This window comes from Eumetopias jubatus, unplaced genomic scaffold, assembly GCF_037043125.1.
Source record: "Eumetopias jubatus isolate StellerSeaLion01/CBP00866 unplaced genomic scaffold, mEumJub1_p1.0 scaffold_1, whole genome shotgun sequence".
Lineage (NCBI taxonomy): Eukaryota > Metazoa > Chordata > Mammalia > Carnivora > Otariidae > Eumetopias > Eumetopias jubatus.
The window spans coordinates 181,833,272-181,848,964 of NW_028274807.1; the positions used below are offsets into that span (position 1 = coordinate 181,833,272).

The window sequence follows — 15,693 nt, forward strand, 5'->3', positions numbered from 1 at the left end:
TTTGAAAATGCAAATGTCAGCAGGAGACATAACAAGTCTCTAATGACTTAGCATAAATCAGTTATATCACTTTCAATGATAGGATGAGCCTCTGGTCAACCAAAGAGGTGTAAGAACTTGAAAGGCGAACAAAAGTGATCCATACCAACTTTACAGGCCGGCTTCCTTTTGGCCCTATACACACTGGGGTTTTTCTTTAATATAACTCTAGAAAAGCTATAGTATCACCCATTCTACCAGAATGCTTTCTTTGCTCAGAGTGGTACCTACTAAAGTGGCAAAAGTTGGATCAGGCCCACAAGAGAACAGGTGACCCTTGAACTATGTGGGGGTTATGTGTGGCCATACCCCCCGTGGTTGAAAATGCAAGTATAACTTCTGACTACTCCAAAACTTAACTACTAACAGCCTACTGCTGGCAGAAGCCTTATTAATTTAAACAATAAACACGTTTGTATGTTAAATGTATTTTATACTGTACTCTTACAGTCAAGTAAACTAGAGAAAAGAAAATGTTATTAAGAAAATCATAAGGAAGAGAAAATGCATTTACTATACTGTACTATATTTATCAGAAAAAAAAATAATCCGTGTATAAGTGCATCCATGCAGTTCAAACCTGTGTTGTTCAAGGGTCAACTGTATTCAGTGATTTCCGTTTTCTAGTGTATAGAGTATAAAAATAAATTTCCTGAAAGTAATACACTTCTAAAAACATCAGCTCTTCTGATTTTGTTTTTGGAGGGCTGGCAAGGTATTTATTGCCTTATTTATTTACCTACTTACTTACTCATTCATTCACTTATTATAGCTAATGACACCTTCACTCTTGCCGGGCAGCGACCAAGTTCAGTACCTCATTCTCCAAGAATTCTTCCCCCCAAGTCTCTCGGGATTGAGCAAATCCATTTCAGAAAGTCGTCCGTCAATGAACAGTTTGTGGAGACCAGGCAGTCCAGGTGAGAAGTCACAGCATTAGTAAGGCAGATGCCTCACAGCCATGGCACCTTTCCTCCAAAATAGTTGACCCTTTTTGGCTTTACCCTATTTATCCTTTCGGAAGGGGTTATCTTGCAAAACAAAGCATAGAAATTAACCCCGTTATTTGTTGTTGACAGCAAGTGCAAGTGTTTCTAAGAGATCTTTTCAAAGCATTTGACAGTTTCCTATATTTTAAAGTCTGCTGGATTTATGTTAGGTTCCAGGGGCATTATTTATAATCTGGATTTGGATATAATGTCCTAAGTTCAGTTTCAGAACCCATGCTCTCAGGAAACTGACATTAAATACCACTCTATCGGTGTAAGTGACAGAAATGACTTCTGATCTTTAAAATAGAAATGAGACTTCAACTCATCTTTAATCTGTAAAATAGACAATATGACTTTTTTCTCAAATGTCTCAGGTAAATATTATCTGGGCAATAACACCAGATTTTAAAAAGATGACAGACCAGTGATTCTCAGAATTTGGCTGCATGGATCAATACTACTAAAAAAAAAAAAAAAAAGAAAGAAAGAAAAATAGAACCCAAGATAGGATTACCAAATGTTTACTCTGCCTAATCAGGATGTTCAAGTAAACAATGCCATGATTTCAGGAAAAAAACGGCATGTAAATATCAAAAAAAAATACAGCCATTGTCATAATAATAATAAAATGAAGTGAACATTTATGGAACTCCTACTGTGTATCAGACACTGTTCAAAGTGTTTTAATATGTATTAATGAATTTAATCTGTACCACAATCCTGGTGGTTATGACAACTGTCATTACCATTTACAGATAAGTAGACTGAGGACCAGAAAGCTTGAATAACCTGTTGGGTTCATGTAAATGTTGGAATCAGGATTTGAACCTTTTAACCAATATGTCACACTGCATCTCAACAAAGGTGTTGGAAATTAGTCTTAAAATAAAGGAAGATTATTTAGATTAAATAATTCTTCGCTTATGAAAACAACACCTTATTATATTTCTCCTTTGTCGAAGACCATATCAGGCCCCTCTGTTAGAATAGCATTTAGAACTGTTGCCTTAAACAATAGAAATCCAAGTGTCTAGAGCTGTGCTGGCCAGTTCAATTAAAAGTAAATAAAATTAAAAATTCACTTTCTCAGTCATGCTAGCCACATTTCAAGTGCTGATGGGCGCACATATGGGCTAATGTCTATAATACTGGCATAGATATAACACATTTCCATCATTGGACAGCCCTGGACAAGTATATTTATTATATTAGGGAAAACAAAGCTATTGCAGTAAAAGGAAAAATTATAACCAGAAATCATTATCTTAAAAATTACTATACCTACTTCCTTAATAGCTTAAGATGGGTTTGCTCTTTGAGCCAACAATTTCACTTAGAGGAACTTTTCCTATTGAATTAATTAAGTACAGGATGCTCATCACATTATTGTTTACACTAGTGACAAATTGAAAACAACCCAAATGCTCAACTAGTGAATTGTTTAAATAAATTATAAATCCTTACAGTGGAATGTTATACTGTCATTAAAATAACATTGTGAATGAATATTAACCAACACAAAACATTAGATACAGTTTTTTTAATGTGGGTTTTGAAGGAGAATATAGGGTAAGATAATATTTTTTTGTTGTTAAAAACTGTAAATGCCTGTAAGTATGCTTAGTAAAAATATCTGGCTATATCCGAGGCTTCTGATTATAGATATTTAAATTTTTCTTTTTTATCTGTATTTTCAGAATTTTCTGCAATGAACTTGACGTGCTTTTGTAATAAGTAAAAATGTAATCAAAGTCACATTTAATTAAAAAATTAACTTCAGAGTGTGTTCTCACTGTGCTGGGTAGCAAACAAAGTGATTTAAAGATGTTGCCTTCTAGTCCATGGGCCTGCAGACAATAGCCCATTGGCCAGATCCATCCTGCGACTTATTTTATATTTTTATATGGCCCACGAGCTAAGAACGGTTTTTCTTATGTTTAAACAGTTGGAGGGGAAATCAAAAGCAATAGTATTTGGGGAAGTGAAAATTATATGATACTTGACTTTCGGTATCCACAGTCAATCTCTATTAGCTCATAGCCACCCCCATTCACTTACATGTTGTCTACACTGCTTTTGTCCTTCAAGGGCACAGTAGAGCAGTAAGGACTGGGACATCTGGCCTGCAAAGCCAAAAATATTAACTATTAGACTCTTTACAGAAAAAGGCTTTGCTGCCCCTGCTCTAGTTGCTTTTGATCTCTTTTATTCAATATACTCTTTTTTTAAAAAACTTTAATTTTTTTCCTTCATCCGTATGACTCAGAGAGATCAAGGATACTAAAGCACAAAGGCACTCTGCCCTGTTTTCTCCAGTGCTCCTTTCCTTCAGCTTCTAGTAAGTTTCAGATTGGCTGATGACGAGTTTGCCAGAGATGTCAGGAGGCTCATCATCTCCCGACTTCTTCTTTTCCCCATCACAGGGAAATGCTGTCGACACACGGCAGCCCTTACAAAACCCTGGAGCAGCGGCCCCTGGGCGGACGGAGTATGCCCACCACCCCAGTTCTGACCCGGAACGCCTATAGCACCAGCCACTTGGAGTAAGAGCGCTTTGTTCCAATGACTTTGCCACTGTTGGTTTTGCTTTCCTTTGTTGTGCATCTTAATCATTTTAAGGCACTTGATTCAGCAGGACTGTGTTACAAATCTACATTTTCTACTTAATGGGTCAACGACATTGGCAAAGAAAATGTATTGAAAAATATGCTTCGAGATAGGAGATTTGTGTGTGTGTGCGCGCGCGCCTTAATTTTCCCAACCAGACATCACCGTTTGTTATTTAGTGGTGAGGATGAAGATAATGACTCGAGCAATGCTTTGACGTCTTTAGGGGAGGTTTTGCTAGCTCTTTTATATGCCTGATATTTTTTTTATTTTTTTAAGATTTTATTTATTTCTCAGAGAGAGAGAGAAAACACAAGCAGGGGGAGCGGCAGCAGAGGGAGAAGCAGGCTCCCCCCTGAGCAAGGAGCCTGATGCAGGGCTCGATCCCAGGACCCTGGGATCATGACCTGAGCCGAAGGCAGAGGCTTAACTGATTGAGCCACCCAGGCATCCCTATATGCCTGATATTATTCAGTCCACACAACAAGCCGAACTGTAGATCTCAGATCCTGTTTTCTCTCCTCATTTTACAGATGAGGATTGCAAGAGGTTAAATGTCTTACCCAAGCTCGCACAGCTGGGAGATGGCAGAGCCATGACTCCCCCAGATATGTCTGGCATCAGAGCCAGGCTCTCCCCCGTGCGGTGCTCCCTCCACCCTAGTCTGCATCTCCTGCTATCCTTGTTGGAAGAGAGGAACCTCCAAAGATGCGTTGGGCTTTCTTTTTAGGCTTTGATGCAACTTGTGCATCATCAGTTTATATCTTCCCTCCTCTCGAGTGAGGCTTGGGATCGCATGGTTGTTAGAACTTGGTTCTTTTCTCATTTGGACCAGGACACAGTGAACCTGTGTGGGAACCAAGGGATTGTGTGAAAAATGGATTCTCTTGTGCAGTCAGCTTTGGAAACCTTGAGTCTTATGGCAGTTCAGGGGTGATTAGATCCTTCAACGCCATGTTCATTTTGTAAAATTTCGGTCCTTCCTTCTTTCTTCCTCTGTTACTTTGTTTCTACCTCTGTTACTACCTATTACTACTCTGTTTCTACCTCTGTTAAATTGGCCTCTCTCCTTCTGCAGACCCGAATCTTCAGCCCAGCACTGTCGCCAGCGCAGTGGAAGCCTTGAATCTCAGTCCCACCTGCTGTCTGAGATGGACAACGATAAGCCATTTTTCTCCCTCTCCAAATCCCAAAGAAGCAGTAGTACAGAAATCCTGGATGACGGGTCTTCCTACACCAGCCAGTCAAGCACAGAGTATTACTGCGTGACACCCGTCGCCGGCCCATATTACACTACCCAGACTCTGGACACTCGTGCGAGGGGCCGGAGAAGGTCCAAGAAACAGAGTGTTTCGACTTCAAATTCAGGAAGCATGCCCAACCTAGCACAAAAGGATAGTTTGAGGAATGGTGTCTACACAAAGAGCCAGGAACAACCTTCTTCTAGTTACTATATTGCTGGGTACACACCCTATCCCGAGTGCGATCTTTATTACAGTGGCGGCTACGTCTATGAGAACGACACGGAGGGACAGTACAGTGTCAATCCTTCCTACCGGGCCTCAGCCCACTACGGCTACGAGCGCCAAAGGGACTATAGCAGGTCCTTTCATGAAGATGAGGTCGACCGGGTGCCCCACAACCCATATGCAACTCTCCGGCTGCCCAGGAAGGCTGCTGCCAAGTCAGAGCACATCACCAAAAACATCCACAAGGCCTTAGTTGCAGAGCACCTGCGTGGCTGGTACCAGCGGGCCTCTGGGCAGAAGGATCAGGGGCACAGCCCACAGACTAGCTTTGACTCAGACAGGGGATCGCAGAGGTGCCTGGGGTTTGCAGGGCTGCAAGTACCCTGCTCTCCCAGCAGCCGAACATCGTCCTACTCTTCCGGTAAGAATACTGCCTACTCACTTGATCCCCAGATCAAATTTACCTCCTGTCCCCCGCCCACCCTCCCCCCAAACCACTCCCCTCAGGGATCACAGGGCCAGTACCCAAGGTCATGACACTGGTAGCCATTCCGTGGGGCCACAGTAAGAATTGCCAACTGAAACATAGTTCTTTCTCTTCGGCTTTCCAAAGAACACAGTCCACAGGAGTCCAGTGGAGCAAATCGTAGATTCCAATCCAACAAGCATTCATTGAGCACCTATTCTATGCTGCCCTGTGTTAGGGGCTTTCAAATATTCTATCTTTTCCCCATGTCATTAAAGTGTTCAGGTCACTGATGTTTGATATGTTTTAAAAAAAAATAGAGTGAATCCATCAGGTAAGCAGAAAACATTAGGATTTTGCATCCTTCCCTGCTCACCAGCAGGAACTTGATCCTCTAAAGGCAGTTTGTTTTGAATGTTCGGGTAGCTGTGTGAGGATCTTAGTAATTCTGATGGGAGCCAGTAATTTGTAAGCCCTGTTCCTGGCACTGTTCTACGTGCTTCGCGTGCCTTGACTCAATTCAGTAATCATATATACTCTGCTTTAGGGTTGATGTAAGGGATTTTCAAAGATAATTTTGGTTAGAGATGTTCCCTCATGCATTGACTTGGGCCCCTCACTCCACTAAAATCCATGGAGTACTTACTGCTTACCCCTCGCTGAGTAGAGAAATGAGGGGAAAGAGGACTATCTGTCTCTGGTTACGTTGATTCAACAAACAAGCAGGCGTGTCCCGGAAGCTGAGGAGCCAGGGTTGACCCAGTTTTGGCCTTGAGGAGCTCACGGTCTAGTCAGCAGCCAGAGGAATGTATGCAAATTAAGCAATTTCGAGGCTCTAAAACGAATGAGTTCTTGAACTATGTGGAAACCTGAGGTCCTATGTTCTTGCCCCTCTTTCAGGCATGACCCCTTAGTAGGACACAGCACAGGGATTCCTGAATCACCGAGTAATAGTTGGTGAAAACTGTGCCTTTAAAAGTATTCTAAGTTTGTTGACCAGAGACATTTCCATGGAGATTTCTATTTTTTTTTTTTTTTTTTTATTTGGGTGTACGGTCTCTTATGGTTTGTGTAGGACTTTGGACTTCCGCTAGGGCTTTCCCATTTATTATCACATCTACCATACAAAAAGGCTCCTGTTCTTACTCCTGGTAATTTATGGCTCATCTCTAGAGAACGCCTTTCTTCCCCTTAACGTTCAGGGCACTGCATGAGAATCTTTCCAAAAACAAACATGGAGAAGGTGTTAGAAAGAAAGAATAAACAAGGAGGGCTGAGATGCATATGGATTGTCATCAGGGCCCAGGGCTGGAGTTGATGCCGTTTTAAGCAGGGGGGCTGGAAAGGAGCAGGCATCGCTCCGAAACCACAGCATTACTGCTGGTTGGCTCGGTCCCTGGGGCAAAGGTAAGAATGGAGTGAGTGCTTCTCGATTCACACCCAGTAGGAGCCTGGCTTGTAGCCATAGGATTTGGCCCCACAGACCAAAGGCATTCCATTCATGTTAAAGAATTAAAGGGATGGAATTAGATCTCATTCCTGTCTACATTTTATAGCTGCAAAAATGTATTACAACAGGCATGCATCATGGAGAGTTTCCTGTTATTTGCTAAAGTAGTCAGGGGTTTCGTAGCTCGTTCTAGTCATTTGAAGACTCTCTTGGTGACTCCGTTTTAGTAGTAATGACAGCCACCATCTCTTGGCAGCTTCCCCTGGGCCATGCCACATGCTCGGTGCTTCGTGTGCACCATCCCACCTACTGTATGCAAACAGTTGGGTACCGTGAGCGCTGTTGTTAGGTCTATTATTACTATCCTCGTCTTGCAGCGGAGGCAGTTCTGGTTTAGAGAGTTGAAGTGACCCTGGCCAAGTCCCAGAGCTAGGAAGTGCTTGACACCTTAACCACCGAGCTTTCCAGCCCCTGACTCAGAGTTACGAAACATTCTTAGAAACTCGAAGTGAGAGAATTACATCTTTGAGTCAAAACCTCATGGCATCCAGGGCCACAGATGAGTTTTGAAAGGTGTCCACCCTACACTGGACACCAGGGCTTTGTGGGTGTGAGAAAGAAGACAAGGAAGGTGGCTGCCAAGAACAGGAAATGGAGGGGAGCTGGAAGTATCCATGAGCGGTCCTGGCCTTGGACCACCAGCTTGGCGTTGTGGTCACCTTGTGCATCCTGGGCATGGAGCAGGACTGGTTTTAGAGAGAGGACAACAAACACCCTACGATGAGACATTCACTGGGCTTTGCTCCCAAACGGTGCCCTTGTCTTGTTCCAGTTCAGTCCCTCAGTAGAACATATTCCCTCCTATACTAGTTACCCTCCCCGCCCCTTCCCACACACACACTTTTTCTTTTAAGGCAAAAAGTATGCGTCGATCCTGCTAGTGGCTGGCATTGCCTTGGGCCGAGGAGCAAGTCGTGACCCAACAGGGCAACTTACGGAGTGCTTTTCCTCCAAAGGCCTCCAAAAAACTCAAACTGGGTCATCTTATCTTTACAAATAAAGCCTTATCTATCCAGCCACCATAGCCAGAATGGAAAGACTCTCTCCAGATATGAGAATGTTTTTCCTACTTGTCTTTTAGGTTATTTTTTATGCCTTTCAATTAACTTTATTCCCATTAATAATATCAATAGTTACCATTTTGGGAGTGCTTACTCTATAGCAAGCACAGTGCTAGACATTCTCATATATAACCTTATTCAATCCTGGTATCATCCCTATACAGGATATATCTGCATTGTTATCCCCACTTTACAGGTGAAGAAACTGAGACTTGAAGAGAGTAAACTATTTGCCCGAGGTCACATGGCCAGTGACTAAATTGGATTAGGAACTCTGTTGATTATAAACACTGGCTCTTAATCTCTGCACATAGATGATTATAATGTACATCTAAATGGCCTAAACAGTCTTTGCTTTGAATATTCCCACTAATTTTGTCTCTTTCCATTTTTACTTCTAGTATCTTCTACAAACGCTTCTGGAAATTGGAGGACCCAGATAGCTGTAGGGCTATCTGACTACGAGACCCCGGCACATTCTTCCTACACCAGCTGCTACGGCAACATCTATAATCCTTTGCCCTCCCCAGGCAGGTGAGAAAGCAATGCTCCAAAATTCTAGTAGCCTGTTCCTGGTCAAAACAATTGAGGAATTCATTTTTTTTCTTTTTTCTTTTTTTTTTTTTTTTTATGACTGCTCAAGGATTATCAGACTATAGCCTGTGGGGCCCAAACCAGCTGCCACCTGTTTTTGTAAATTAAGTTTTATGGGAAAACAGCCATGTTCATTCACGTACATTTTATCTATGGCTGTTTTTGCACCGTGAGGGCAGAGTGGAGTAGCGACAGAGCCCTCATGGCCAACAAAGCCAAAAATATCTGGCCTTTTTAAGAAAAGGTTTGTTGACTCCTAACCTAGATTGTTCGAATTTGACTCTGTTCCTCGTCTTCTGCAAGGTCTTAAATTCTGTGTCTGACGGGTTTTTTTTAATTGCAGTACTTTAAACGGTATTACTGATACATCCATTTAAGACTCTCCTGGAACCTTGGAGGAAAAATATCTCTACTCCAGAAAAGGCTGTTCACATCAGAATTCCTCGTAGGCAGTTGGTGGGCTTGATTTCAATGAACATTTGCCAGCTTTTTGTGTCTGACCCTGTGTTCCTTAAGAAGCTACAAACACAGTCAGTTGCCCTATTTGTAATCGTGGTTCTTTGTAAACATTTGGAGGAAACATACAAGAACAGTTTGTTAAAATGTGATTTTTTAAAAAAGATGGCTAACTCCGCATTACTTCTTTGTATATGCAAGAGGAGAGGAGTTTCTCCAAGAGGAGTTAAGTTATGAAGAGGTCATTTCTCCCTCACTTTTCACAGGATATCATTCACACCCATCGCGCCAAGAAATAGAGCATTTTCTGTTTGTTTTTATTTAATTTTTGCTCTAGGTCAAATTGCTTCAGGCATAGGGAGACTTACACAGACAATAACTTATCAAAGTGTCTAGCCTGGTGAGTTTGAGAGATTAAATATCTTTCCTTTTTTCTACTTCAATTTTTTATTTCAGTTCTAGTTGATTAACCTCCATCAACCCTCAGTTTGTTCTCTATAGTTAAGAGTCTCTTCTGGTTTGCCTTTCTCTCTTTTTTTCCCTTCCATTGTTCATCTGTTTTGTTTCTTAAATTCCACATATGAGTGAAATCATAATTTCTTAATAAAGTACTCAGTGTTACAAACGAATTGGAGGTATTCAACCCCAAAGCCTTATTTTTCTTCTCCTTGTTCAAGGAGAGTTTTTCTTGGCTTGAACTGTTAGGCCGATTGTCTCAACTCAACAAAGGGTGTGCTCAAAATAGGATTTTAGTGAAAATATACCTCAGGGGACTTCAAATAGCTTGGGTTTCTGTAAATAATGCTTGCAAATGAGTTAGGAGCAAGAACTATAATGGCTTTGGCCCAAAATTGGAGCTGCACTTTAAGTCAGTTCTCATCGTTTTGTATAATTCATTTGCATATAGTTTTCCCCACTTGTACACTCTTACTTTCCTTTTCATGGACTGCATGAGAAATAATATAAAAGCACATGAAACAGTTTGAAAATCCTTTAACACTACTTTCACTGGACTCAGGAAGTACTAAACATTTTTAGAGAAAGTCTGTTTTTACCAAGTGTGCCTGTCTGTCTCAGAGAGCCAGCCCAAGATGGCTTGACGTGGAGTCTAATGTCAGAGGTGGGGTAATCTACAGGAAATTAGAAACTATTTAAAGATCTCTATTGTGTGTGCTCACACGCACATCGTATGAGCTCATTGTGGAAAATTAGGAAAATAATAAAGGGATAAATAAGTAGGAAATCATTTACCCATAATTCTACCATCTAGAGATGGTAGCTATTAGCATTTTGACACATTTCCCATTTTCCAGTGTCCATTTTTAACATGGTGGTAATGATACCCTTATGTGCAGTTTTACACCTTTCATTATCTATGAATTTCTGCATCCCAGTGTTTTACTTAATATCACAATATAAACATGTTCCCATATTTTTAAAAACCGTTAAACCTTATTTTATGTGATCCACATGATATTCCACTCAATAAATATACCATACTTTATTTAACAGTTCCCATATTTTGAATTTGAATGGTTTTTAGATTTTTCTCTCTCTTTTTTATTGTAATGCTGCTGTTAATGTCTTTGTGCAAAATATTTGTCTGAATTCCAGATTATTGCCTTAGGATACATTCCAATAAGTAGAATTAATGGATTACATTGAAAAGTGAATTTTTTTAAGCCCTTGCTTTCCAGAAAGATTTGCCAATTTACCCTCCCAGCAACAGAGGTACGGGTGTGCTTATTTCCATCTGTTTGTCTATTTAGGATTTTTTTTTTTATTATACCTCAGAGTGATCAACTTAACTTGACCTACTAACAAAGCAAGTATCATAACAGCCATCCATTAAGTTTTAGAAATTTGGTGTAAAATTATGTTATTTTTGATGAAAACATAATTTTTAAAATAAGAGAGAAATTAGGTTTCAAGATAAAGATAAAAAGAAAACCTTTAGATCTGCCCTGAAGTTCAAGATTTGAGTAATTTTTTAAACAAATGAAGTACATAGTATTTCAAGATCCTTTCCCCCCAAGTGTCTGGCTCTTAACATTTACAGAAAGCTACACATTTTTACCAATAAAAATTTGTTTCCAAGTATGCTGTGGTATAATTGTCAGTGGCATAGACTTTCTAAAATCATAAATGTCAATGTCTCTTATGCTCCCTAGTATATAATGCAGTCAGATTCTTGGCTCTGTATGCTGCAAACTGTGTTTTCAAATAACTTTTTCCCCCTTGCCTTCCTGTTTTCCATTTTGCATTCTCTTCCTTATCTAACTACCTCTACCAGGCAACACCCAGGGCTTCTGTCACGGAGAATGGTTGTGTCTCCCGAAATGAGATCAGTTTTCAGTTCTCTTTTGCTCAGTGTAGCCAGCTGTAGTAAGTACAGCCCTCAGATCCGTCTGCTGCATCTTGCCTTGTAGCAGGACTTTTGCTTGTTCTGGCTGATGTGTGAAGCTATGGAAATCTGACTGTGTTTATAGTAGATGAAAACACTAAATACCTGGTTTTACATAGTATTTCTTTCCGCAGCTCTCCTTCCAGTGCCTTTTTAACCATCTTGACTAAAGAAATGTAAAATAAAAAGAAACCTACTAACTATCTAACCTATTCTAAATGACTGTTGCAGGAATGAGGTTTTGCCTATTGGAATGTTTTGTGTTATAGGATGCCTTCCTTTGGATATATCATCCAAGTATGCCTATGATTTTTGAATGTGGTGTTGTTTCCAATTGATGTTCGACCCATAGACCCTAGGGATGTAAGATGTGTTCCTGGGTGCCCCTGCCTGCCACTAAATATATTCCTTTGTCCCTGAGGAAAGCATCTAGTCTATTCCCTTAATTTGAAGAATACTTAAAATGTGGCTGTCAAAAATACTTTTTAAAAAGTTAAAAATAGGGGCGCCTGAGTGGCTCAGTTGGTTAAGCGACTGCCTTCGGCTCAGGTCATGATCCTGGAGTCCCGGGATTGAGTCCCGCATCGGGCTCCCTGCTCAGCAGGGAGTCTGCTTCACCCTCTGACCCTCCCCCTTCTCATGCTCTCTCTATCTCATTCTCTCTCTCAAATAAATAAATCTTTTAAAAAATAAAATAAAATAAAATAAAATAAAAAGTTAAAAATATGACTCTCACACAAAGAGAAAATGGGCATGTGTCAAAGATTTGTTTAACTCATTAATGTAACAGAATGGTAAAGCTGCTTCCAAGAGAATTCAAAAGACTGAATTCAACACACTGAAAGATAAAAGGCTGGAATAAGATTACTAAATAAGATTAAAAAACCAGTTAATGGCCTACAGGGCAATAAAACTATAACCATAGTCTTTTTATAGTAGACCAAAGTTATTTGTATTTCTTCCAGACAAAAACCCTACAAGTTAACATGTAACTTACCACAATCTGGATCCTAATCAGTGGTAAATATAAGTGAGACAAAGGAATATCTCCCGAGAGAATTAAGTACACCTTGCATGGGCCTTTTTGACAGTTCGCCAGTAGGATAGTGAAAGAACACACCATCATCCTTTGCCTTGACAGTGCTTTCTACTAATTCTTTGAGTAGCGTCATCTTTGTACTCTGGTAATAAAAATGACCACAAGTAATAACTCTCCTGGTTTCCTTTAATAGACAGTACCCAGAGATCAGTCAACTGGACAGCACAGATGGAAGCCGGTTGGAAGACAGCCTGGAGAGCAGGGAGCAGAAGCTCTTTTGGCATGAAGATTCAAAGCCTGGAACATTAGTCTGAACTGCAGTTGGACCTCTTGACCAAACACTGCATTCTCACACTAGTGTGCCTTGCAAAATGTGTTCGTCTTCCCAGAAAGCTATCCGGCATTAGAAAGCTAAAGGCATCCAAGTTTGGAGAGACCCTGAACGACTTGCCTTTCTGACTCCGGGCACTCACGTGACAGAGCAAGGTGGAGCCGTGGCCACGAAAGGCCTCAGCCTTTATCAGTAGCAAGCACTTTTTAAGGGAATAAAAGTTGTTGAAGGCAAACCGCAAAACTGTGAAAAGTGCGTTCAGGGTCCCCAACAGGAAAGAAGGACGGGAAATTTCAGAGCACAATCCAGAATGATGAGGAAAGGGAAAGCAGAAACTCCTTAGTCATTAATCACCTTCAGAAAGTTTGGGTTTGTGAGCCGGTGAAGAATAACTTGCTATCTCTACCCAGACATGAACAATTTAGACAGTATTGGAAAATTACTTGAAGAGAAGCTGGATTTTCATGAAGTTCTGAATGAGTGTAAATGTTTTTAGGATATCATAAAGAGTGATGGTTTTCATAAGCACCGTAAAATGGGTTCTGGAAAGACTTAGCATCCTGTAATATAACTTTATGGTAGCAGATTGGGGAAAACAAAGCAGCCCACTGAATAATTGACAAACTCTGCTTGGAGAATGTTCTAAGGTACAATATTATTGGGCTCCTTTTTTTCTTTCTACACCAATTGCCTGATGGGTGATTATTCAGGCTGGTAACTCTCCAATTTGCCTGCCATTTCAAATGGCAGACCTGATATGGAAAGTTTTTCTAACCAAGAGTTCAAAAAAGTATTTTAAGATCATACAGAAAGAACCCAAAACAAAACAAAATGGAAAAACAAAAGCCACAGCATTTTCAATGAATTGCGTGCCTTAAAATGGTGAACATTAGAAAAGTAAGCATATTGTCCAGATTCCACGGGGGTTCTAAGTCACCAAATGACAAAAAACAAGATTAATCATTAAAAAACAAAACAAAAAAGCAAAGACAAAAACAAAAAAAACTCCAAGCTGCAGTAGATTTAATTATGAGGCTAAAACTACCTCATACTTTACTCGGAAGAACTAATTAGCTATGGTTTACTGTATTGTTTTTTAAAAAAAAAAAAAGAACAAATATTTCCATATTCCAGATTGCTCTTTTTTGTCATCTTCACTCTGCTTCAATATTCCATAAAAGGTGCTCCCTTCCCCCCTTTTATACAGGTTTCATGTTCATATTGTGAATAGAGAAGTTTCTGAACAACTTTTTTGGAACATTTTCTATCTATATTCCAAAGCATGTAATATATACATAAAAATGCTTTGTTAAACTGGTCCTTAGTCATTTGTATCATTAAATATGAAGTTTGGGAGAAAAATTTGGAACGAAAAAGAAGACATGCAAAAAATAGTAAGTTATTCCTTTTTGCATACTTGTATAGCCTTCTAGAAACAGAAATACCCTTTTGCATATTCTTTTACTGTTCTGACTTTTTAAGACCTATTATTTTTTTACATAGGTCAATAAACTGAGGTGTGCTACTGAAAATGTTTACGTATTCTTCCATTACATTCAGGGTTCAGACAAAGCAGTTTAAAGTGCTCTACTTCAAGTAATCATGTTGGACAAGATTGCGGATTTTTAGTTATATATTAGCATATTTTATTGATGCCAAGATGCACATTTTTTCATATTTACATCTTTGAAATCAGGATGCATCTTTTGATGGATGGCATGCTCTCAATGAACTGGCAGTGTTTTTTTCTTAGTGCTACATAAAATAATGCTGTGTCTTACAATAAAGTTGTCTTAGAATTGATGAAATACGGTAGTTTATTGCCTCACTGAGGATGACAGATGTGAATTTTTAGGCTTCCTAATCGTGCGAATGTTGTTTATTTGTAACAAGTCATCCATCCTAGTTTTGCCGACTTGCCAACAGGTCTTCTAAATTCAAGAAAATGTTTCATCTGACATCTATTTATCCTGCACAATGGGGAAAGGGAATGGGAAATGAAATGTAGGAAGACCTTAATATTTCTGTGCAAGTATCTCAGATGGAAATAACCTTCTTCTGTTTAAGAAAGGGAATGCTCAGAATTGCAAGTACACTTTGAAAGAATGCATGGAACTTGGCTCCCAAATGGTTAAAGAAGGTACAGAAATGGAAGCACAGTGGGCCTGCTGTTTGATTTTTTTTTTCCCCTTTTTAGGAAAACCTCTCTCTACCACATGTTTGGTATGTTTATTAATAACCAAAGCATGGCAAAGGTAAATTATTCAACATAACCCATTGATCTGTTTCTTATTACAAGATGTCATATTTTCCTGATAAAAATTTTAAATTAAAAAAATTTTAAATTCAAACACAAAGCAAATAAATAACATAAGAACATAATTATGCCCTGGAAGCCTAATGTTACCAGATGTAAGAATTGTTCATTTATTTTCTATTAGTTCACATTTTCTTCTATGCATACAGTAATGTTTTAAAAATTCAGCATCATATTGCAAGGACAGTTTACAACTTGTTTTTTTCACCTAGCATATCATGGATCTCTCTGTATCAATATATATTGATCTACCTCATAAAGATGTATATTTTACAAGGTGGATTTTTTTTTAATTGCCTCACCTTCCTTGCTGTTCATATTTTTTCCTATATTTGAGAAAATTCTTCAAAATTCTTTCTTGTACTCATATAAGCTTAATGTTACAAGTAATAAAGATTCCAGAATTGT

General features: G+C 39.5%; 1 protein-coding gene across 1 annotated transcript in view; it reads left to right on the forward strand.

Annotated features, from left to right (window-relative positions):
• The window catches only part of FRMD4B (FERM domain containing 4B), a 215,988-nt gene extending 200,712 nt beyond the window's left edge, over positions 1-15,276 (forward strand). Inside the window, exons 19-23 of the mRNA XM_088027606.1 lie at positions 812-959; positions 3,455-3,574; positions 4,717-5,528; positions 8,546-8,678; positions 12,831-15,276. Coding sequence (XP_087883732.1) covers positions 812-959; positions 3,455-3,574; positions 4,717-5,528; positions 8,546-8,678; positions 12,831-12,951 — 1,334 coding nt within the window. The 3' untranslated portion in view covers positions 12,952-15,276. The remainder of the gene's footprint in view (positions 1-811; positions 960-3,454; positions 3,575-4,716; positions 5,529-8,545; positions 8,679-12,830) is intronic.
• Positions 15,277-15,693: the final 417 nt, after the last annotated feature.